Source organism: Balaenoptera ricei, chromosome 14 (assembly GCF_028023285.1).
Source record: "Balaenoptera ricei isolate mBalRic1 chromosome 14, mBalRic1.hap2, whole genome shotgun sequence".
In the NCBI taxonomy this organism is placed as follows: domain Eukaryota; kingdom Metazoa; phylum Chordata; class Mammalia; order Artiodactyla; family Balaenopteridae; genus Balaenoptera; species Balaenoptera ricei.
The window spans coordinates 80,840,260-80,863,334 of record NC_082652.1 but is presented as its reverse complement, the minus strand read 5'-3'; the positions used below and the strand labels follow the sequence as shown (position 1 = coordinate 80,863,334).

Genomic DNA, 23,075 nt, shown 5'->3' with positions numbered 1-23,075 from the left:
TGGAAGTGAGTAGTAATAACAAATGTACTTTTGTTTGCTTGTTTTTAAAGTCCCCGATTCTAGTTAGAACAAAATGGATAAAGAACGTCCGGTCATTTGACGCAGGTGTACCGAACGGAGGGGCGGCAAGGCACACCTCTGGGGCCACGGCCCCGCCCCATCCCAGGCCCCGCCCTCAGCCCCGCCCAGGCGCGGGTGCGCGGCGCAGAGGGCGGGATGGGAGGGCCGCAGCTCTGCGCCCGCCCGGCTGCATCGCGGCTCCGAAGGGCGCTGCGAACCGCAGCGGGTTTTCGGCTGCTCAGCGCCGCGTCTCGGGCGCGCCGGCCTCGGCCTCCCCCTGCTCCTGCACCGGCCGCGAGGCCTTGTCGGGCCCGGGGGCGCCTCGCTCCTGCAGCCCCGGGCCCACCTCGAGGCCGGCGCACGTGTCCGGGAAGCGCGGCCCGAGGCCGGCGAACGAGTCGCAGCACGGCGGGCTCTCCTCCTGCACCGGGCGGCCCACCGGCTCCCCCGCGCCGCCGCCCGGCCCCGCCGGCCCCTCCTGCGAGTTCTGACTGACGTAGACCACGATGATGTCGCCCTTGAAATTCATCACCTGCCCGCTGGAAATAAACGTGGAGTTACTGTTTCCAGTCACATTTCCTACAAGGGGAGAGGAAGAGAGAACACGCAGAGGGTGAGTCATCATCAGTTCTGGGCGAGAACTTGGTCTTGTGAGAGGAAAGTTTCCCAGTGAATGGAGGGGCGCTGGCGCCCCAGCCCTCTCACCGGGCGGCCCCTCCTCACCCACCCGTCTCCTAAAATGCATGGGGCGCTCCCCGTGGTTCCTTCCTTTGCCGTCTCACCGGGCCTGACTGAGGTGGAGGAAGGAAAAAGGGAGGGAGCGAGAAAGAAGACGAGGGAAGAGAAGCACGACAGTGGGCCATCCTCAAGTTCTGTCGTTGGCCACACTGACCTCGGGGGACACTGGCAGGAGAGCCCGCCCGCATCGCAGAATCACAGACGGGATTCAGATGTTGCAAAAGGGTATGCGCACGTGATGGACACGCAGCAAACACAGCCAATGGCTCAGCAATGGTCAAATGCATCAGGAAGGGAAGCAAAGGCTGCAGCGAAGGTTGCTGCCCGTTAGGACCCTGGAGCCCACCGCAGCCCAGCCTCCTCTCTGACCAGACTCTTTCGCATCTTTTCACCCTCCCTGGGGAGGTCCCTAAGCTCAGCCCTGGAGGGCCATGGGGCCACTCGGGCTCAGGATTTAGCAGAAATTAATTTCCTTAACATTTTTTTTAAACTCCTAGAAAAAAAAAGAGATTCACAAGACTAAAATGGAGAAAAGCCAACCAACCAAACAAAAACAATCTTACAAATCACTCTTTCCTTCTGATCCCTGGGAGCTGTTTTGTCCTCAGGGGGGTTCTACCATCACTTTTTGTGGGTGACTGGATTTAGCCAGTCTTTAATTAGTGGGCCTTTTGAAAAACAAATAGAAAGTTCAACAAATGTTAGGAAACCTACTACCTCTTATTCTCCTATGTTAAAGACTGATGCTCTACAAATGACCCAGGTGAAAATAAATGCCACAAACCAAGCAGATGCAGAAATGCCCCAACACTCAGCATCACAAGCAGAATCTTTCAGCCTGACCAGGGAAGGTGAACATAAAAACAGTGCCTCTCTATTAACCTCATCTTTTTTTTTTTTCTTCTGTGTTGTGACAAAGCTTAATAATAATTACACAAATAAAATCGTTTCTGTCATTACTCTCCATGAAGAGATTTCTCCCAAATGTGGAAGGCATATTTTGGATGGTCTGACTGAAATACTAACAGCATTCAGGAAATACCAGGAGCCTTCCCTCCACCCACAGGGTACCTTCAGAGATCCTGAGACAGGCACAGTGGCCCATTACAGGGATTTCAATGAAAACAGAGATTTCAAATATGAGCAACAAATTGAAAGTCACAAGGAAGGATTTGTGACTCACGCTCTTTCTCCTGTTGGCAGTTGTATTGGGGATGTTCCTAGATGGGTGGAGGCAGGGATTTATTTGCCTATTAATTCCCCCAAGCGACTTGGGCAAGTACAGCTAGTATTCCATTCACCAACTAGGCAGATGGACCCATGTTCTCCATTACCTCTAAAGTACACAGACATGATCCAGCAATCCCACTCCTGGGCATATATCCAGAGAAAACTATGGTTGGAAAGGATACATGCACCCCAGTGTTCATTGCAGTGCTGTTTACAAGAGCCAAGACATGGAAACAACCTAAATGTCCATCAACAAATGAATGGATAAAGAGAATCCATTGTGGTACGTATATACAACGGAATATTACTCAGCCATTAAAAAGAATGAACTAATGCCATTTGCAGCAACATGGATGGACCTAGAGATTATCATACTAAGTGAAGTGAATTCAGACAGAGAAAGACAAATATCATATGATATCACTTAAATGTGGAATCTAAAAAAAAATGATACAAATGAACTTGTTTACAAAACAGAAACAGACTCATAGACTTAGAAAACAAACTTATGGTTACCAAAGGGGAAAGGTGGAGGGGGAGGATAAATTGGGGGTTTGGGATTGACATATATACACTACTATATTTAAAATAGATAACCAACAGAGACCTACTGTATAGCATACGTAACTCTACTCAATGTTCGCAATAACCTAAATTGGGAAAGAATTTGAAAAAGAATAGATATATGTATATGCATAACTGAATCGCTTTGCTGTACACCTGAAACTAACACAACACTGTGAATCAACTATCCTCCAATATAAAATAAAAATTAAAAAAAACCATAGACAGGTGCTCATAACATCAAGCGTACTCTACGCTACAGGTCTACTCTCTATTATGCCTATGTCTTTCTGCTCTCACCAGCTACCAAGTTAGTTCTTAAGTCTGCTTTTAACTAGTTGAACCTATTAGGAAATCTAATGAAATACAAGTGTACCTCGTTTTCTTGCTCTTGGATTTACTGTGCTTTGAAAATACTGTGTTTTTTACAAGTTGAAGGTCTGTGGCAACCCTGCATTGTCAGATGATGGTTAGCATTTTTGGCAATAAGTATTTTTAAACTGAGTATGTACATTATTTTTTTAGACATGCCATTGCACACTTAATAGACTACGGTATAGTGTAAACATAACTTTATATGCACTGGGAAACCAAAAAAATTTGTGTGACTCACTTTATTGTGGTGTTTGCTTTATTGCGGTGGCCTGGAACTGAACCTGCAGTATCTCCAAGGTCTGTCTGTATCTTTATGTAAAGTTGTGAAATGTAAGTAAGTGTGAAAAAAAGGCAAATGTTTCTAAGAAAACTAAAGTGAATGCTTTGCAAGGACCCAAATAAATGTGACCCACTAAACGCAAAACAAAAGGCATCAGCAAGCTGCTGAACTGGTGTGTGGTGGCGTGGACAAGGCAGCTGTTAAAAGAAAAAATGAAAAAGAGACTTTAAAAATGCAGAAGGAGTTTGCATTCAGACTTGTTATGCCTGGAAATTAAGATGGTGTGGTTAACGTGAAAAAGGCTCAGGAAACTATATTTAGCCAACACATATGTCCCTATACTAAAAAATCAATGTGTGAATGCAAGTTATATGTTTTAAGTTTAAAAAGATGTTGAAGAGGTGAACTTGTAAATGACTTTTTCAAGTAACTCAACAACTACTAACTGAGAGCTGATATAAGGTCTCTACTGTAGCAGCAGCAGCATGAATGAGCATAATAACACAGGAGAAGTCTTCCTAGTTGAGGGATCACTAGTTAACAGAAAAAGTCAAAGTGAGAAATCAAAAATAATATGTGTATACCATAAACCATATTCCAATTTAAAATGTACTGTTTAAAAATAAAAAATAAAATACCAAGATTATTTAATAAGAGCAGCAAATTTAAGTTGCTTTAAAGTATGATTTTTTTCTTGGTATAATTCCTTTAGCTTTTTATTATTACAACATTGAAGAACATCATGATTCTGTTGTTCTTCAAGATCATGTAAACCTACACACAGGGCAGTGCTAGCCACTGCGTGATTGATCTGTGGTCTTGAATTTAATATCTTTTTTGTCCTCTTCATATGGATTTATCTGTTTATGTCATGGTATATATAATTTCTCCATCATTTAAAATTTTATTTTCCAACAAATCCTCATCATGACTCCATTGTTGTTTACCTTCCTCATCAGAATCTTCAGTTTGTCTGAACTCAGATAAAAACCCTTTTTTTTTTTAACCATTATCTTACACATCAAGATTTTGTGTTAAACTTTTCTTCTTAAGAATTTCATTCCAGGGGACTTCCCTGGCGGTCCAAAACTTTTCTTCTTAAGAATTTCATTCCAGGGGACTTCCCTGGCGGTCCAGTGGTTAAGACTCCACGCTTCCAACGTTAAGGGGCACGGGTTTGATCCCTGGTCAAGGAACTAAGATCCCACATGCCGTGCAGCCAAAAAACCAAAAAACAAAAAAATGTCATTCCATGCCTTTGCCTCCTGGTCAACAACATATTTTTGATATATTCTATAGGATCGATATCCTTATTTTCTATATTTTTTTCCAAATGGAACTCAAACCCTTTTTCCTAAGAAATATATTTAAACATTTTGTAATTCTTCGATCCATAGACTGGATCAAGAATATTATTCTTGCAGGGGGCACAGTACGGAGGGGAGGACCAAAAAAAGGCCTTTAAACTCCTGAACGATTAGGATGTAAAGAAAAGCTACCTAGAAAGAGTATGAGATTCTCAAACAATTTTATTCTTCATGTGTTTCTTCATCGAAAGTACAATTAATGACAAAAACTACCTTCGATCAAGTCCAAGTCTGTTCCATTCACACTGACTTTTATGAGAGTAGTAAACTGGTGCAGGCTAAACTTTAAAAAGCTCTCCTTATTTGCCAGTAACAGTAAGTGACAGCAGAGCCATCTTCAGGGGCATGTGACTTGTGCAGTCGCACAGGGCCCTGTGCTCAGAAGGGCCCCGTGCTTGTTTAATGTTCTGTTGTCATCATCTTGAAATTCTTACTAATTTTTGCACAAGGGGCTTCATATATGCACTTTTCACTGGGCTCTGGAAACTCTGTAGCAGGTGGCAGACAGCTATAAGGAGTGCTGCTCTGTTTCCCCCTCCCCCCTCACTGATGCTCTAATTTAATGTTACTCTTTTTGGAGGTAACATTTTATAAGTTGGACATGTTTCAATACTGCAGACACATTTGCCGATCTAATTTTCTCTATTGATAAAGAACTCAACGTTCGGTAAAACTCTGAGTTGCAGAGGCTACCCACCGGTGCTCCTAAAATGTGGACTCTATGATATGTTTCCCTGGTGTTCAAGCCACTTGCCACCCGCTATAAAACTTTCAACACCCACTTTCTGATAGAGAACTGAGGCTTGTCCCTTTGAGAAAAGGTCTGCTGACTGTGTCAATTATACCTGTCAGGCTTTGCCTCCGATCTCATTTTGGTTTCTTTAAAGTGAAATGAGAACCAAGCCAGCTGCCAAGCAGTCTAAGTGCAGAATCCTTCTAGAGTTTTATTGCCTCAGCCTTTTATCACCTCACCCTCTCAACTTCAACAGCAAAAAGATTTTAGCAGCTCATTCTTTGAATCTTCCTGAAGCACTTAATAGTTTTCATTGAAATAATTCTCATGCTTATCAACTTCATTTTTTTTTTTTTTAACCAGTTAATGCAACAGTTAAAGTTTTAAATTACAACAGGATCAACTCACGCTCATAGGACTGGGCAGACCTGTGGATTTTAGTAAGCGCGGCCATTCTCTGGGCGGCAGCAGAAGGTCCGGGGTGTCCTAGAGTGACCCATTAGCTGTGAGTAATCAGTGTGCTGTCGGCTTCCGTCAGGCCACTCTACAGAGGTTAGGAGGATGTGGGCTAATCTATGGTTAAGTGAAGCTAGATTAAGATTAAGCTGGATCACTATTACAATACTAATAGTGACGGAACACCTCAAATCCGGAATTTACTGCATGCTCCCTCTGTGCCAGGCTGGCTGCATTACAAACACCAGCTCCCAGTTCCTCCTCATGTGAGCATTCCAGGCTTGCTTCTTTTTCCCCCTCTACTGACTGACATGGCTTCAGGGATGAAAACTGTCTAACAGCCTTCTTTCTCCAGCCTCATCACAATACAGACTCACCTGCAAGTAATCTACTAACATCCATGGCATCCTAGTCTCACCTGTCTCAACTTCAAAAGCAAAGAGCTTTTAGCAGCTTAGAGTGGTGTTTCACTCTCTTAAGAGCATGACTGGTTCCATATATATGTGTTAGCAGATGGTATTTGTTTTTCTCTTTCTGACTTAACTTCACTCTGTATGACAGACTCTAGGTCCATCCACCTCACTACAAATAACTCCATTTTGTTTCTTTTCATGGCTGAGTAATATTCCATTGTATATATGTGCCACATCTTCTTTATCCATTCATCTGTTGATGGACACTTAGGTTGCTTCCATGTCCTGGCTATTGTAAATAGAGCTGCAATGAACATTTTGGTACATGACTGTTTTGAACTATGGTTTTCTCAGGGTATATGCCCAGTAGTGGGATTGCTGGGTCGTATCTAAGAAAAAAAAGGTCATGAAGAACCTAGGGGCAAGATGGGAATAAAGACACAGACCTACTAGAGAATGGACTTGAGGATACGGGGAGGGGGAAGGGTAAGCTGGGACGAAGTGAGAGAGTGGCATGGACATATATACACTACCAAACGTAAAATAGATAGCTAGTGGGAAGCAGCTGCATAGCACAGGGAGATCAGCTCCGTGCTTTGTGACCACCTAGAGGGGTGGGATAGGGAGGGTGGGAGGGAGGGAGACGCAAGAGGGAAGAGATATGGGAACATATGTATATGTATAACTGATTCACTTTGTTATAAAGCAGAAACTAACACACCACTGTAAAGCAATTATACTCCAATAAAGATGTTAAAAAAAAAAAAAAGAACATGACTGGTGACTAAAAGGGTGGTGGTTTCAGTGGCGGCCCGAGTACAGGAGGGACAGAAATGGGGTTGGGACAGAGGAGAGTGCAGGACCCTGAAAGCTCTTGTCCTGCCCTGGCTCGGCATCCACTAGCTGTGGAATTGGGACAAACTACCTAACAACTCGGTCTGCTCTTTATGAAACGAGCATCAATTTTCAAGCCCAGCTAGCCTGGCAGCGTGCAGCCGCCCAGAGCAGGCATATGATAAATGTTAAATGAATGAATAAATGAACGCGTGAATAGCCAGCAGGATGGCATAGGGTCAAACGAGACAGTGGATTTGAAAATGCTTGGGAAATAGCACAGAATTTCTCACAGGTGCAATGCTGGCATCATTACTCCCAGAATGTAATGTTTGTGCTCATGGAACTCCCCAGGAAACGAGATTCGGGAAATGTACTGAGCGGTCATGTTATCTTTCCATCCCTGTCTTGTTGAAGGACATCAAAATACCTTGAAGACTGAAAGGGCACTTACCTCTAGCAATCTAACCAACTTTTATTTTCTTTGCTGAAATAATCCATCATTCTGACTGTTTCCATTTTGAACACTCATCTATGTAATTCTACACAAATCCCCCACCATCTCATTTCTCATCATGCAAGTCAGCAGCTAGTTGAATGTAGCACTAGAGTAGGTCAAGGTTTTGAATGAGTTGGTAATATCCTTATCCTGTATTACGCCTCAGTCCTGAACTGTCCTTGTTTACAAGCAATCGTTCCTTGAAATCAGCTTTCTGCCTTTCAGAGGGTTTTACACGGTTGTGTGAATGGACCTGAGAGGGCAAGGCCCAGGGATGGAGAGTCAAAAGGACCCCATGTCAGCAAGGTGGGTGCTGCGGGCCCCCTCATGAGCATGGTTGCCGGGGTTTCTGCAGCTGGTACATGCCCGGAAGGGGTAGCCCTCTCCACTGACAGCCAAGGAAACCCCAGGACGTTCTGATGTCAGGGGAGACCTTCTCCCTTGCTGGTGGCTGGTTAAGGGGGGAATGTGGAAAGGGAGGGATGGGGTGCATGAGGCTTGTCCAAGATGCCTTAAGAAGGCTTAAGGCTTTCATAGGTCCCATTAGTCCACAGACCTATGGGAATACGAGCAAAGCCAGGCCCGTCACTTCCCTCTTCCCTACTCTCCGAAGCTGTCTTTCCGCCAGCTTTCCCCAGCAAGCTGCCTCTGGCATTTATTTTAATTTTATTTTACTTTCAAAAAAAGATGGGGTTGGAGGCACATGGAAGAAAGAGCTTTCCTCCCAAAAGAATCGGTGATAGTGAAAACAGTAACTTCCTGAGACAACTGGCAGAAGAAAGGGGACTCAGAGGCCAAAGTAGCCATCACCTCCTGCACAGACACTAGCGCCCCTTCCCACGGAACCTTCTGGGCCTGGCCTGGCCACTGCCCTGTGCTCAGCCTGAGTAGCCAATGATCCCAGCCTGAGTTTGCCCTTATTCTACAGCACAGTGAGGATTCTCCAGCGCACGGTAAACAAATGAAGTCAGTAACATTGGCACTGATTTATGGGGAGACAGTGCCATGGTTGAAGGCATAGGCTTCAGAATCAGATAGTTGAGTCATGGTTTCATCGCTGACTTGCTCTGTGGTCCTGGGCGAGGACCTTGCCCACAGGATTCCTGTGAGGAAGTGGGAAGGTAATCCCTACACGAAGCACTTAGCCAGCACCTGGTAGCTAATACCTATAATGTCACTGATAAAAATGCAACCTTCAGGATGTCAGAACAGGCTTAATGTGCCTCTGAACACAAGGGGATTGATAGACTTCTATGTGAAGGCTACCCAAAAGGTTGATTTGAGAACTAGCATGACATGAGGGTTTTTATTAAATTAGAACACCTGAAGAGTTTCTAACATTTAAAATGGGTTGGTTGGCTTAACATTAATATTTAATGTGACTTAGCTAGAAAAATTTTCAGGTCACTTGAGAGAGTTAAAAATAGCATTTTAAGTCAACAGAAACAATGAATAAATGAAGTGTCTCATCATGACCAGAAAGATGTTTATAGTTTGCTAAGCCCCTGCTTTGCATAGCAGGCCCCGTGGAATACCTATTTCTCCAGCAGAGAGAACAAAATTCCTTTTAAGAACTCAATCCTTGACACAATTTACATTTTTTAAGCAAGGTAATGCATACTTGTCTTCTCAAAGGCTTATTATGTTGTTTAAAATGCATAACGTATGAATATTAAATCACAAGAACTATAGCAAATAATATCACCCAATTGTCATGTAGATTTTCTTCCAAGGAAAAGAACTAAAAATATACACAAATCCACTCAAATTACCCAGGCTATATTGGGTTCTTTTGGAATTTTTTAAAAACTTATTTTATATTTAACCCATATGCTTCTCATGTGATTTTCCTTTTTATGGAAATGCAAGATCTGTTTCAGGCATTTGGAAGAAACTGGGTCTATGATGATATGGGAAGGGAAACAGTATTTAATAGTTCCATTCTGAATCATGCTTGAAAATTACTTAGAATGGCTCACAAACGAAACCCTTCCAAAATGAGCCCCATTAGAATAGAAGGAAGGGAAGTAGGGCTAAACTAAAAGATACAGTGAACAAATTTTTCTTATATTTTGAAATAATGCATTGAGCTTTAGCATCAATGAATGCTGAATTTTATTACCAAATAACTGAATTAAAAAATATTTTTAACTTATAGAATCAGTGAGCTAATACCTGCCCTTACGATACTTAGCTAAAAGTCAAACACAAGTTAGTGGATGGCATTGCAACAGGAGAGAGAAGAAAGTTAGAAACAGAGGACTGTCCTTTGCTCAGGGAGAGGGGAGGAAGGGGAAGAAAACTGGGGTAAGAGAATGTTTATCTGTCTTTCAGGATGGAAGTGGATGGTCAAGAATAGTCATTTCAGGACGGGGTGGGGCCCAGGGATGGGAGACCAAGGATGGGGGACAATGGAGTCAGGCGTGTACCCTCATCCTCCAGTGCCCTTGGCTCCCAGGCATTAGCCTAGGTGTGTCTATGCCACTTGGATGGACCAGCGCATCCTTGTTTCTGCCATCTCTGCCTCCTCTGCCCAGGACACCTAAGTCTGCCCAGGACAGCTAGCGGCCATCCTTCCATCCCCTGCCTGGCCCCCTGCTCCCCTGAACAAACCGAAGAGGTAGGAGGCTGAGAGTGAGTTAGGGAACAAACAGGAAGCTATGGGCTCTTATTCCTTTAGTTATTCATGACTGGATGGATGGAGGAATGAATGAATGAATGAATGAGCTTATGAACATTTATTCACTTATACTGTGAGTAAGCTGCCATGGGAGAGACGAGGAAGATCGGGAGTGGTGAAGGTCATGGCAATTCCTACCAACTGTTCGTGGCTGCCTAGAGACGGCTGTTGATAAAGGTACGAGTGTGCTGGGCTCGGTGAGAAAGATGCCAAGACGAATTACGAGGGGCTGCCGAGGGCACGGAAGGGGAGAGTGGCCACCCAGGCAGCTAACATGCATCCCTGGTTTAGGAAGCAGCATTTGAGCTGGGACTTGAAGGTCAGGAGGAGCTGGGTGCTTTGGAAAAGGGGACCGTGTGGGGACAGAGTGGCCACACTAGGGGAGGCCTGTTACAGTGCAGAAGCAGGAAAGTGAGAGATTCCCACTAAAAATGGCTGAGGCTGGCGTTGGCCAAACTTAGGTGGGCGAGCAGGTGAAGAGCACCAACAGGCTGCAGGTTAGGGGGGCTGGCCATGGAGGGCCTTGCTTTCTCAAATTATTGATTCTCTTTGTGTTGTCCATTCCCTAGCACCAATCCCTACTTGTTTTCCAAGCTTTTCCAAGTCTCCATGTCTCAGTGGAACCTCAATAAAGATGTGATAGAGAATCATGTAGCTGGTGTTCATGAAGAATTGTTGTGGGCCCTGGGAACAAACACCTCTCTCCAGTTCAGAAGTGTCTGAACCAATTAAGTGATCTCAGGAGCCAGAAGCAAGTCACAGGCCAACTAGTGACACATTAATTGTAAGAAGTTGTTCTTTCACATGACATCATTTTCTAGACACAGAATTCTCCAAACTCCAGGTGAAAGGGCTTGTAACCAAGGTAACCACCGTCATGTCATCAGGATAATTTAAGACGTAAATCAAGACATGGTTTCGCAAAACAAAACCACAAGTATGTTTGTTTTCCTCTTTCATTGGTTTTTGCTGGTAACTCTCCTTGTGCTTTAAGAGCTGTGACACTGCTAACACAAACTTACCATCAGGTATTATTTTTGAAAGACAGGCTTGTGGAGCTGCTTGAAGAACAATCATCCTCTTCACAAGGAAGCTGGGTGCAAAGGAGATACTTTTCCCTACTTAGGTGGCGCCCAACCCTGTCATTTCTGCAGAAACCACTTGATTTGGTTGTAAGTTTTTTTCTTCTTAAATACTCACATATAAAAATCCAAAAGCCAATAAAAAGGTCACCTCCCTCAAGTCCTGAGAGCACAGTGGCTTTCAGGAGATCGTGTAGGATTAACCCCACCTATAACGTTCACCCAAGCTCCATCCTCTTTCACACATTTTATAGAAGATAAACTATGACAATTAAAAAAAAGCAATAATGAGAAAGTGCTATTTTGACCAGGAATCAGAAGGCCTGTTTATGTAGAAGTAATTATGGAGAGACCTGCACAGCCTCAAAACTCAATCTGGCTGCTACTTCTCCTCAGGCGAACATGAATTTGGCCCACTTGCTGGCAACTCTCTATGGATGTTTTATATGGCTGAGCACCAGATTAAGACAGAAAAAGCAGTGTAAACTTTTTGCAAATTAATACCATTTAGTTGATGACACACTTTTTTTTTTTTCCTTCTTTCCACGCCTAGATGTTTAGTGCTGGAGAAAAAAAAGATAAAAAAAGCAGAGATGGGCACTGCTTTAACTCCTTATAGGAGAGCTCGGATCCGCATTTTTGGTTTCATGACACTACGAAAAAATTGATCTCTTTCACTTTGGCCAGTGCTGTTCTTCCAAGAACTGCTGCTGCTTTTCACACAGCAGCAAACATCACCTTCCTGATGTTAGCAACTGAAAAACAGGTCTGTCCCCTGCAGTGTCACAAGACGTGGCAGCTGCCACACTGAGGTTCTGCCTCCTTCCTCCCCACACCCCCAAATACTCGTGTTCTCTCTGTGTGTGCAACCAGCGGGAAGAAAATTAACCTGTAGAAAAGAAAGAGACCAATGCAAACGAACCATAGAGCCAAACTTTTAGACACGGAAATTACTTAAAATCTTTGAAAAAAAAAGTTGAGGTCTTCTGGAGGAAAAACATATCAGTTCTTTGAAAAATATCCCCAGGCCTATGTCCTCCTTTCAGTTTTACTGAGAACTGATAGAGAATTTACCCATCAGTGAATCTGTGTAGTTGCAGCAAAACCACAAACCTTGGAGAACAGATTCAAATTCATTGTTCTACCCAATAAGCCAGGAGCCATTATCAGCATGGGGTAAAACAGTCTCCATTTAGGGCCCGATTGAGCTACCTCATAGTTATAAAATAATTCAAAGACCAGCTGCTAGACCCGGTGGCAGTCTAAATAAAGAGGCAGGAAAGAAAAAGAAAAAGCATCCCAGGATAAAGGTGGTCCATGAACGGGCTTTGTGGTTTTGGAGAGTGGGAGGGTTCTGTGAAGCCCCTTAAATAGTACATATGCATATATTCATTTTTCTGGAGAGAGGGTCTATAGCTTTCAGAAATTTCTCAGAGATCCCTGACCACCCCTTCCCATAATACAGCAAACAATCCCCGGAACCAGAGGAAGCCCTCACCATCAGCAGAAAAGTTCCCTGTAACTACATAATAAAACAGAGGATGTTTTACCTTCTCAGAAAAAAGTTATAATATTACAACTGGTGGCCTATTCACACTCAAGCAGTGGTGCAGCAATAAATCTCTATAATGATTTTAAATTGTAAAACCATTCTCCTGGTTCCATAAATATATCCTATGCAGTGTTTATAACAGGGGCTTCTCATAAAAAGCATCAAAGGACAGCCACTGCCCCATTAATTTGGCCCAGAATCAACAAGCTACACTCAATAAATATTAATTAATCAACGATTAACTAAACAATTTTGTTTGTTGTCCTGAAACTTTTAAGAGCTTTTTTTGGGGGGAAATTTGAGGCCTAGGTCGCTTTAAAGAAATTTGAGGCCTAGGTCGCTTTTGCAGCCAAACCCAGAAATCTGAGGCAATGCCTTGACTTCAGCCAGTCCTGCGGTCAATGTTGGCATTGTTTTCAGGGGTCAATGCTGGGATTTGAGGTCTAATCCCATTGTGAGAAGCCTGAATGGAAAAGCGCATGGGGCACGTATAAACCAAGAGAGAGAGCCCCAGGGGTACAATCCACAAACCCAACATGTGGACTGACTCAAAACCCAGCCTGTAAAGAGGCTTATCAGGAGAAAATGCTCGAGCTGAACTTTTCCCATGTTAGCGTCCCTCTTTCCTGAACGGCATGTGGCACTTGTCCCCAGATACTGCACAGAGACCAGGCCTTTTTGCTCAGAAGGGAGGAACCAGCAGAGTCACTTACCTGAGGCAGGTGGCTGGTCACTGGAAGGGCCTCCAGAGCCAGGACCTCCCCTCATCGAGCTGGGAAGCCGTGCATCAGCCCCATCCATGGGCTGGCCTCCCGCCTCTGCCCCGTCAGCCGCTTCGGGCGGAAGGCCCATGCCATAGGCGCTCTGGGGCAAGGGTCCACTTCGGGGGCAACCCATCAGGGGTTCCCGGTCCTCCCCAGCGGGGTTCCTGCAGCCTGCACAGCCATCTGCAGAGTTGGAGCTGGTTGCCCAGTGGGGGCAATTGCCACCCTCCACTTCTCTTTGCAAGTACTTTTCGGAGGACACAGGAATCCAGTCAGTCCTGCACGGAGGCTCGGCGAAGTGGCAGCTTTCGGAATCCACGAAGCTCTCTGTCCCAGTGAAGCACTGGCTTAGACTGTCATTCTCTCCCACCTCCAGGGGTTCAGCGAAAGGCGGTGTGGATGTGCTTCCAGGCTGAGTGAGGAACAATACAGAGTCTGGGGTCCGGGGGGGCCTGTCCACGTATTCGTCTTCCGTGGGAATCTGCCTGAAGGGGTCCCCCTCAATCTCGCTGACCAGGGTGAGCATCCCGGCGTCTTCTCCCGGCGCACAGGGACCGCCACCTGCACACGCACCTCCACTGTCAGGACAGCACATATCTTCAGAAAACATCTTCTGTTCCAGAGTCAGCAGTAAGACACCCTCACAGATTTCACGCTGACTCGGGGCTTCCACACGAGTGCAGCTAAGATTGCTGCCTGAGGACTCCTGCTGATTTAAATTCAGAAGGCAGAGCATTAATACCAGCGATGTTAGAACATGGGTCTGCTAAACGTGGCTGAAAATGGTGTTTATAGTAATTATTTCCACCATAACAAGTACAGATGGAATACTCACTGTGTCGCTTTATTTGGGTTATTTAAGATTAGCGGGTGGGGAGAACCCTCAGATAGAGTACAACCAGAATCAGATGAATCTAACTGCATTTCCAATGGGATAGCATGTTTACACTGAAGCAAGGGGGAGAGCTGACCCAAATAACTTTAGAACACAGGATTTTGTCTATACCCTCAATCTAAATTTTTAAAAAACCCTGTAAACAAATATTGAACTCTGGTTAGTAGCTTTGCTTTTTGCTGTGATATGGCTTAGTGATTCTGAAACTACTTTCTGTGTATTCTGGAACTGAGTAAATGAGTAAATATACTGAGAATAATAGGAGCTGGGTTTCTTACTGTTGGAGAAGGGAAGATTCAAATACAGCTAAAGAAAGACTACAATAAATCCTGTAGTGTTGGGACCAGAACTGGAAAAATCAGTATGAGCTCAAGGTTTAAAATGTATATATCTTTAGGGACTTCCCTGGTGGCACAGTGGTTAAGAATCCACCTGCCAATGCAGGGGACACAGGTTCGAGCCCTGGTCCAGGAAGATCCCACATGGCACAGAGCAACTAAGCCCGTGTGCCACAACTACTGAGGTCGCAAGCCACAACTACTGAAGCCCGCATGCCTAGAGCCTGTGCTCCGCAACAAGAGAAGCCACCGCAATGAGAAGCCCGAGCACCGCAACGAAGAGTAGCCCCCGCTCGCTGCAACTAGAGAAAGCTTGCGTGCAGCAACGAAGAACCAACACAGCCAAAAATAAATAAATAAAATTTTAAAAAATGTATATATCTTTATACCTAAGAACCTAGACCTAAAGGATATAATGGGATAATTAATGAAATTTTAAGATCAAATGTAAATTACTGATATATAATAGTATTGTACCACTACTAAATTTTTTGATTTTGATAAAGGTACTATGGTTATATAAGAGAATGTCCTTGTTCTCAAGAAATTCACATGGGAGTATTTAAGGGTAGAGGAACATGATGTCTGCCACACACTCTAAAATGGTTCAAGAGGGCTTCCCTGGTAGCACAGTGGTTAAGAACCCACCTGCCAATGCAGGGGGACACAGGTTCGAGCCCTGGTCCGGGAAGATCCCACGTGCTGGGGAGCAACTAAGTCCATGCGCCACAACTACTGAGACTGTGCTCTAGAGCCCGCAAGCCACAGCTACTGAAGCCCACATGCCTAGAGCCCGTGCTCTGCAACAAGAGAAGCCACCGCAATGAGAAGGCCGCGCACCGCAACAAAGAGTAGCCCCTGCTAGCCACAACTAGAGAAAGCCGCGCGCAGCAACGAAGACCCAACGCAGCCAAAAAATAAATAAATAAAATAAATAAATTTTAAAAAAATGGTTCAAGAGAAAAAGTATACATACGCATATACAAACGTACAGATAGCAAATAATAAAGCAATGTGAAAATATAAACAATCGGTGGATCTGAGTATAGGGCAGGTGGAAATTTTTTGTACTATCTCACTGCTTTCCTACAATTTTGAAGTTATACCAAAATTAAAAGCCACCAAAACAACTACAGAGTACAGGAATGTGACCGCTCTTCCCCTAGGAATCTGTCCTAGGCAATAGAGATTGGCACTAAAATAATAATATAAATAATACATGGGCACAGAGATGACAGAAATGGAATGAAATACAAAGAAAACAGCATTTAGGATGAGCACTGACTTGGGCTTTGGGTTACTCTGTGGGGATCAATCCTGGGATTTGAGGTTCCATCCTCTCAAGGAAGTACCCATTCACTATTTGACTAATAATAGTTATATCAGCCAATTTTTTTTTTTTTTTTTTTTTTTTTTGGTCTCGTGCACTTGGCTTTGTGGGATCTTAGTTCCCCGACCAGGGATGGAACCCGGGCCCTGATGGTGAAAGCGCCAAGTCCTAACCACTGGACCATCAGGGAATTCCCCCAAATTGTTAACAGTACTTAAAGGAGGCACTTAAGACTTTTAAATTTACCTTATTTCCACTTAGGCGGCCGCAAGCTTCATTGACCCAGTGCCACAAATTAGCTAGAAAAACAAAGTAAGGATAAGCGCTTCATATTATTATTTCCTATTTCTAATTCAGTATTATTGACCACTATGTCAGATCAATATTGTCTTTAAACACAATCGTCTGCAAATCTGAGAGTGAAACATTTAAAAGAAAATCAACCAATTTAAAGACTATGAAGGCATCTTCCTCCTCCTATCAAAAACAGAACTTTTTGATCTATGTAAAGATAAATATGATGCCCTAATGTTCCATCGAATACCTTCAGGCACATCTGAGGGCTGTCAGAGCTGCTGTTCTGACTAGACATTCTCATGCCCTTAGCACTTTTTCTTTGACTCTTAGGGACCCTGTTAGGTATTACAGGGGAACAAAGGTGACGTGGGTCTAGGGGACTTAGCACACATATATGTATGATAAAAGTAAAGTGCATGCCAGAAGGCTGTGTCAGGCCGCACTGAATTCCAGTGGGCCCTGAATCCTTTTCCCCACACCCTGCTGCTTCTCAGAAGAAAGAATATGTTCTGTGGCGTGTACAAAGTATATCTTCCTTAACTTTTTAAAATAGAACTGATGAAGCTTAAAAGGTCAAATCTATGAATTAAAAAAAATCTATGAATGTATATAATACAAAGATAAAATTTTATCCCACCTCCACTGAATATTTGATGTTGAATTCACTATAAAGACTAAAGCTAAGAGGTTGTCCATTCTCCACTGGAAGATAATGACGTCATCATAATAGGTAATGATACCTCTTATGTGACGTTGCCTGGTCTATTTAACCTCTCTGAGCCTCAGTTTCTGCATCATAAAATGAGGGAAATAATAATGCCTCCCTCTCAGTGCTGTTGTGTAGACTTAGGACACGTAAAATGTGTAGAGCAGTGTTGGCACATGATAAATATTTAATATGTCAGTTACGACTATCATCATCATTATTATTCGTGCTTATTTTCTATCACTTTAAAATTATATAAAAATAAAGATACTCCAAATAAAAGGAAAGTTGCAGCTCTTTCTTTTTAGGGATCAGGACTAGACAGTTACAGATGATACTAAAAATAACATTTGTACACAGAGGTGGTAATTACTCATAACTACTATGATAATCTCTCTCCTGGTTGACTGCAAAAGCCCTCCTTACTGGTGGGTCTGCATCCACTCTTTCTGTACCCCCAAATTTGTTTTAATTACTAAAATAGCCAAATACTAAAACCACAGGGTTGTTTTGCCTCCCTCTGCTCAGGATGGAAGCACACTTCGTAGCAGTTTCATGTCACACTGGTTCTGACTTTCTGCTCCAGCTGCGCTAACCTTCCAATCTCCCCAACTTGCTCTGCTCCCTCCAATCATGCAATTCTCTTTGCATGGAATGCTTCTGATTCTCCTTAGCTCCCCTTGGGCTAGTTCATTCCAACTTGTCTTTCAGATCTCAGGTCCCCTGCCTCCGCCCTGGGAGGCCCTGGCCGACCCCGAGGCTGGACAGACAACTCTGTCACCCCTGGAGCTCTTGCACCTCCCTTTCCTCACTCAGCCTCATTCTATGGGCCAATCCCTGCCTTGCTCACAGAGAAGCTTCTTCCATGAGGGCACTGGGTCTGTTTGTGTTGCTCAGTGTTGAGACCCCAGTGTCTGTCCAGTCCCTGGTGGCCAAAAAACATGTGCTGAATGAAGGGATGAAGAGAAAGCTGACAGTCCCACATCCCGACTCAGTGATGGGCAGGCCCATTGCCTTTGGCACTGGTAAGATATGGCCAAAAGAGATTATCACGGAGAAAAAAACTAAAGAATAAAACACTGGGAGTCTGTTTATCTCATGAAACCATGGCTATATGAGTGAGCAATCCATCAGCATCTCTGAACATGCATTATTCAAATGCCCAGTTCCGATGTCGGGGAGGTGGAGTTGCATTAAATAACAATATTCAATAATGATAGACTTTTTAAAAAGTTAATTCCAACTTTTCCTCTTCAAATACTCTCTGCTTAACACTGGCATCGTCAGTCACCATCTTCCCTCTTTAATCTTTTGATTGCCCAGTGTTACATTAGGCGATGGAATGTTAATGGAAATAGTAAGAGATGCAGGATTTCATGAAGTCTATGGTCGTGACTGTGAGAGAACTGATGGAATCACAGCAAAGCAAAGGCGGACAAAACAAGTGAGCAACTGAAGATGGGAAAGGATGGTGAGACCACAGGTGCTTCAAAAGACAATGATGTGCACTAGGTTTAGGAAACCTAGTGAAGCCTTGAACACTTACTTACAAATTATACTTTTTAGTTTTGTAGTATAAAAGTCAAACAGGATGTGACGTTAAAAGACACTATCAAACAATTTTTTTTTGTGGAAAAACTATTCCCAATAAACAAGACGACACTTGATTATTCATTCTAAGAATGAGCACCTGCATTTTACTGACTATAAGACCACTTATTTTCAGAATTTTAAATTTACCTATCAGGGTAACACCCCAGTCAAAACTTTCCATCTGCCATTTACCTGAACATTTTGTCTCTGTTTTAATTAAGTAATTAATTAAATTTAAGTAATTAAAAATGTTTGTATTCTAGGATAAATGCAACCTCTGTATATCTGACACTATATAATCTATACAACAGTCATTGGTTTCCTGCACCTAGAATATTTTTGTTTGCATATACATAAACAGGCACAATGGATTTTTGTTCGTTTGCTCGTTTGTTTGTCTTGCCAGAGAACAATGAACTAGGTATGAAGCGTGTGTCACCTTAGTTTAAACAGATCACCAGAGGCAGTCAGAGGGCAATATACGCCTCTTCAAAGCATACACCTAGAAATGTATCTATTGGCTTTAAGATTCATTTTCAAACCCCACCATAGACACAATACCTGTTAGTGCTTTCCCTTTTTTCCTATAGTAAACACCAAAGATGACAGCAGCAACTAATGCCACAGATATGAAGAGAAGCAGAATAATTAAACTGGGCAAGTAAATCTGGGGTTCTGTGTTGGAAGAAAATGAGAAAAATGGCATTAAAGATTGTTTATTTTTACTTTCTCCATTTAAAAACATAACCCTTTCAGTCAAACCCCAGAATCAAGGATGTTGGTGTGGAATACGAGCAATAGGAAGGTCCCCGACCCTGACTGTAGGTTTACCAGGGAGCGCTCGCGCGCCGAAGGGTGACATCGACAATGCAGCCCAGCCCTGCCGGCTGCCAGAGCTCTGAGGGGCCAGCCCAGGACCGTAGTTAAATGCTTCTACTTTAGAATAACTCTAATAGGGATGACCACACCATCCATCATCTTTGCTTACCTACAGAACACTTCACTCTCTCCAGTTGGATGGGCTCTGGAGGCAAAAGGAAGCCCCTTATCAAATCTCTTTCCAAATAACAACATGGCACCAGGGTTTTGCTGGTCATGAGAACAGAACCACAGCCATCCTGCGAAGTGTTTCTGGTACTTCATCTACAACACAATGTGGACTCAACCATTTTTTTCATCCCCCCTTGATCACTTAAATGCTAGTACCTTTATACTGTAAGCTCTTGGTTTACATGACCTGGTTTCTGGACTCTTGCCTTTCCTCTCCTTTTTTTTTTTTTTTTGGCTGCATTGGGTCTTTGCTGCTGCACACGGGCTTTCTCTAGTTGCGGCGAGCGGGGGTTACTCTTCGTTGTGGTGCGTGGGTTTCTCATTGCCGTGGCTTCTCTTGTTGCAGAGCTTGGGCTCTAGGTGCACAGGCTTCAGTAGTTGTGGCACACGGGTTCAGTAGCTGTGGCTCACAGGCTCTAGAGTGCAGGCTCATTAGTTGTGGTGCATGGGCTTAGTTGCTCCGTGGCATGTGGGATCTTCCTGGACCAGGGCTTGAACCCATGTCCCCTGCATTGGCAGGAGGATTCTCAACCACTGCGCCACCAGGGAAGTCCTCTCCTTCTGTCTTTTTTAAGACAATTTTTTATTCCCTCAGTTATTTTTAATGTTCTCTTAATGGTCTTTTTAAAATGCTGCTCTGACTGTGCAATTCCTTATCCAGAACCCCTTCATGTTCTCCTGTTTGCCAAAATGTCAAAGCTAAGGCCTTGATTTTCTTCGTCAATGTTCATCAACTCCATCGCTCTGTGGCCTAGGTTCTCTTGCCTCACTAGAAAGGTTTTCTTGCCACTTATGCCTCCTCCTGTGCTGTGATACCTGGACCCACCTTCACAGCATCTCGCTCACCTGGGTAAGCAGCTTCCGCCATTAACTGTCAACTTTCTGTCAACCAATGAAACTGTACTTGAGATTGATTTGATCCACAGGATGTTCCAGAAATAATGATAACTATCTTCTAACAAGTTGCTAACTCTGGCTGGTGACCAAAATCTCCCATAGGTACCCTACTGTGACCACTGTGACCACCACCATCCTATCACATTTGGGCATTTTAATTTATGTTTGCACCTCAGTTTTCTTTCTTTTTTTGGCATATACGAATAAATTACTAGTTATCCATTCCACAGTAGAAAATTATCAAATAAACAACATATCTGGAATTAAAATACTAATAAAAATGAAATACTGAGCTGACCACGGATAGGACGAGATGAAAAGGGAGAAATGGACGCCTCTGGATACAGCATGTAATTCGGGAGAAATCTAGAAGAGCTGACTAGACTGGGGCACGTCTACCCAACCAACCTGCTCTATTCAACATACCATTTGGTGGTTTTGTAGGTGGAAGAGAACTACAAACCACATCTGATTTATCGGTCCCGTGAAGTGCTTCTGTCTCTCCAAGAATGGTACAGCTGTGAGGGGAAAGGTAGGTAAGTGCTTTGGTTTTATAGTCTTATTAAAAAAAAAAAAAAAAAAAAGCTACAAAAGATTCTATCCCTTTCGATTGCAAGCTCATTCAGGAGAGGAACCAGGTCTTTGTGGATGTTTGAATCCCCAGTGTCTATCCACACATCATTAAGGTGGACAAAGGCAATAGTTACTACTGCCAGTGTTCTCTAAGAACTACTCTGAGAGCATGGTCCAAAAGAGAAAAGACTGGTGTCTTCAGTAAAGAAGATTCCAAATTCAATTACCATAGCTAAGTGATAAACTTTGGATGAATACCCTTTCGAAGCTGAAAACACAGAAAATCTTTTCAAAATAAAACTTGGATAAGTGGATCAGAAAATAAATATTTTACGAGAATTAATTTATTGGGAACTGAAAGAATCATGACATTGATTATGAGTATTCAACAACAAGCATGCCATGAAAGGACTCAGGAATTTCACTCTGGATATACTCACATAAGCATAAGATAGTATATAGAAAAGATGATTCATTGCAAACTTATTTACTACTGCAAAAGACTGCAAACCACTTAAATGACTATCAATAGAGAGCTTATTAAATAAATTATGGTACATCTCTATGATGACATACTATGTAGCTGTAAAAAGCCACAAAGATCTAAGTGAACTAATATGGAATGAGCTTCCTTCAGGATATATTATGCGGAAAAAAAAACCCTCAAGTGTGTAAACATTTATTTAAACAGGAGGCTTCTATTTGCACATACACCACACACACACATCTTTGTACAAGTAAACCAGTGATGCTGGGAAGCTGGGAAAAGTGGGACTGGTGAGCGATAATATGCACCCTAAGTAATTTGCAACTAAATAAGGTTAGAAAAAGGGAAAAAGCAGCTGCAACTATAAGTCAAAGCTTCAGTCAAACTGAATCTAACAAGCAATACACAACTCCTGTCACACATCAGGGTGAAGATTGGCTGCAGTGGTTTATTTCCCTCACGCCCAACTGACAGACTTTTTCTGTTGTGAACCTGGCTTCCAGAGGAAGCCTCATCAAACTGAATCAGTCTGTTTTCAAAACAGATGAGACAGCAGAGGCTGAGATGGGTTTAAAATCAACAAATCCTCTGGGTTCCTTCGTTGTCACTTACTTGGTCCAGGGTTTGCACTTCTCTGTGGAGGAAGAGGCGTCGGAGAAGTAGCCTGTGAGGCAGGGCTCGCACACCGTGTCCTTGTTGAGCTGCACTGTCAAAAAGACCAACGGACAAAAGAACACAAGACAAACGAGGACACTTAGAGATCGGCCAGGAGGACGGTCCAGAGGACCAGAGATCAAAAGCGCCCCGCCTGTCTCCTGCCTCCCCATTCCCACCCTCACCACCTGCGGCTGGTGGCTGAAGTCCTCACAGACTTCAGAGGGCCCGAGACCCCACAGCAGGTGACAGCACTGTGTCCAGAGGGGAACTGGCTCAGTGTCAGGGCGCCAACGCCAGATCTGAATTAGATCTGAATTAGATCCAGCTCTCTGGTCCGGACCCTCTGCTGGTCAGAGCCACCGTCCTGGTCACCGATCCTTTGTTTCCTGGCCAGGGAGCCTGCTATCTGTTTTGTTTTAATCAAGCACCTGTCTGTTCTCCCCTGTCTCCCCTTTGGGGCTTACACCAGGCTTTGGGTACAGAGAATGGCAGCTCATTTACCGCTTTTAAAGGAAACTTCTTGTCTTGACCCTTTCTGATCAATACTCTCACCAGTCTAAGTATCGGAGTGTTGATAAAGTTTTCAAAAAAAAGAAAAAAGAAAAAAACGAACCAACCTACACTA

General features: G+C 43.5%; 1 protein-coding gene across 1 annotated transcript in view; it reads right to left on the bottom strand.

The window, feature by feature from the left end:
* Positions 1 to 298: 298 nt before the first annotated feature.
* The window catches only part of TNFRSF11A (TNF receptor superfamily member 11a), a 54,672-nt gene continuing 31,895 nt past the window's right edge, over positions 299 to 23,075 (bottom strand). The window contains exons 5-10 of the mRNA XM_059893798.1: positions 22,406 to 22,499; positions 21,160 to 21,251; positions 19,348 to 19,461; positions 16,437 to 16,489; positions 13,577 to 14,336; positions 299 to 639 (exon numbers count right to left, since the gene is read on the bottom strand). Coding sequence (XP_059749781.1) covers positions 299 to 639; positions 13,577 to 14,336; positions 16,437 to 16,489; positions 19,348 to 19,461; positions 21,160 to 21,251; positions 22,406 to 22,499 — 1,454 coding nt within the window. The remainder of the gene's footprint in view (positions 640 to 13,576; positions 14,337 to 16,436; positions 16,490 to 19,347; positions 19,462 to 21,159; positions 21,252 to 22,405; positions 22,500 to 23,075) is intronic.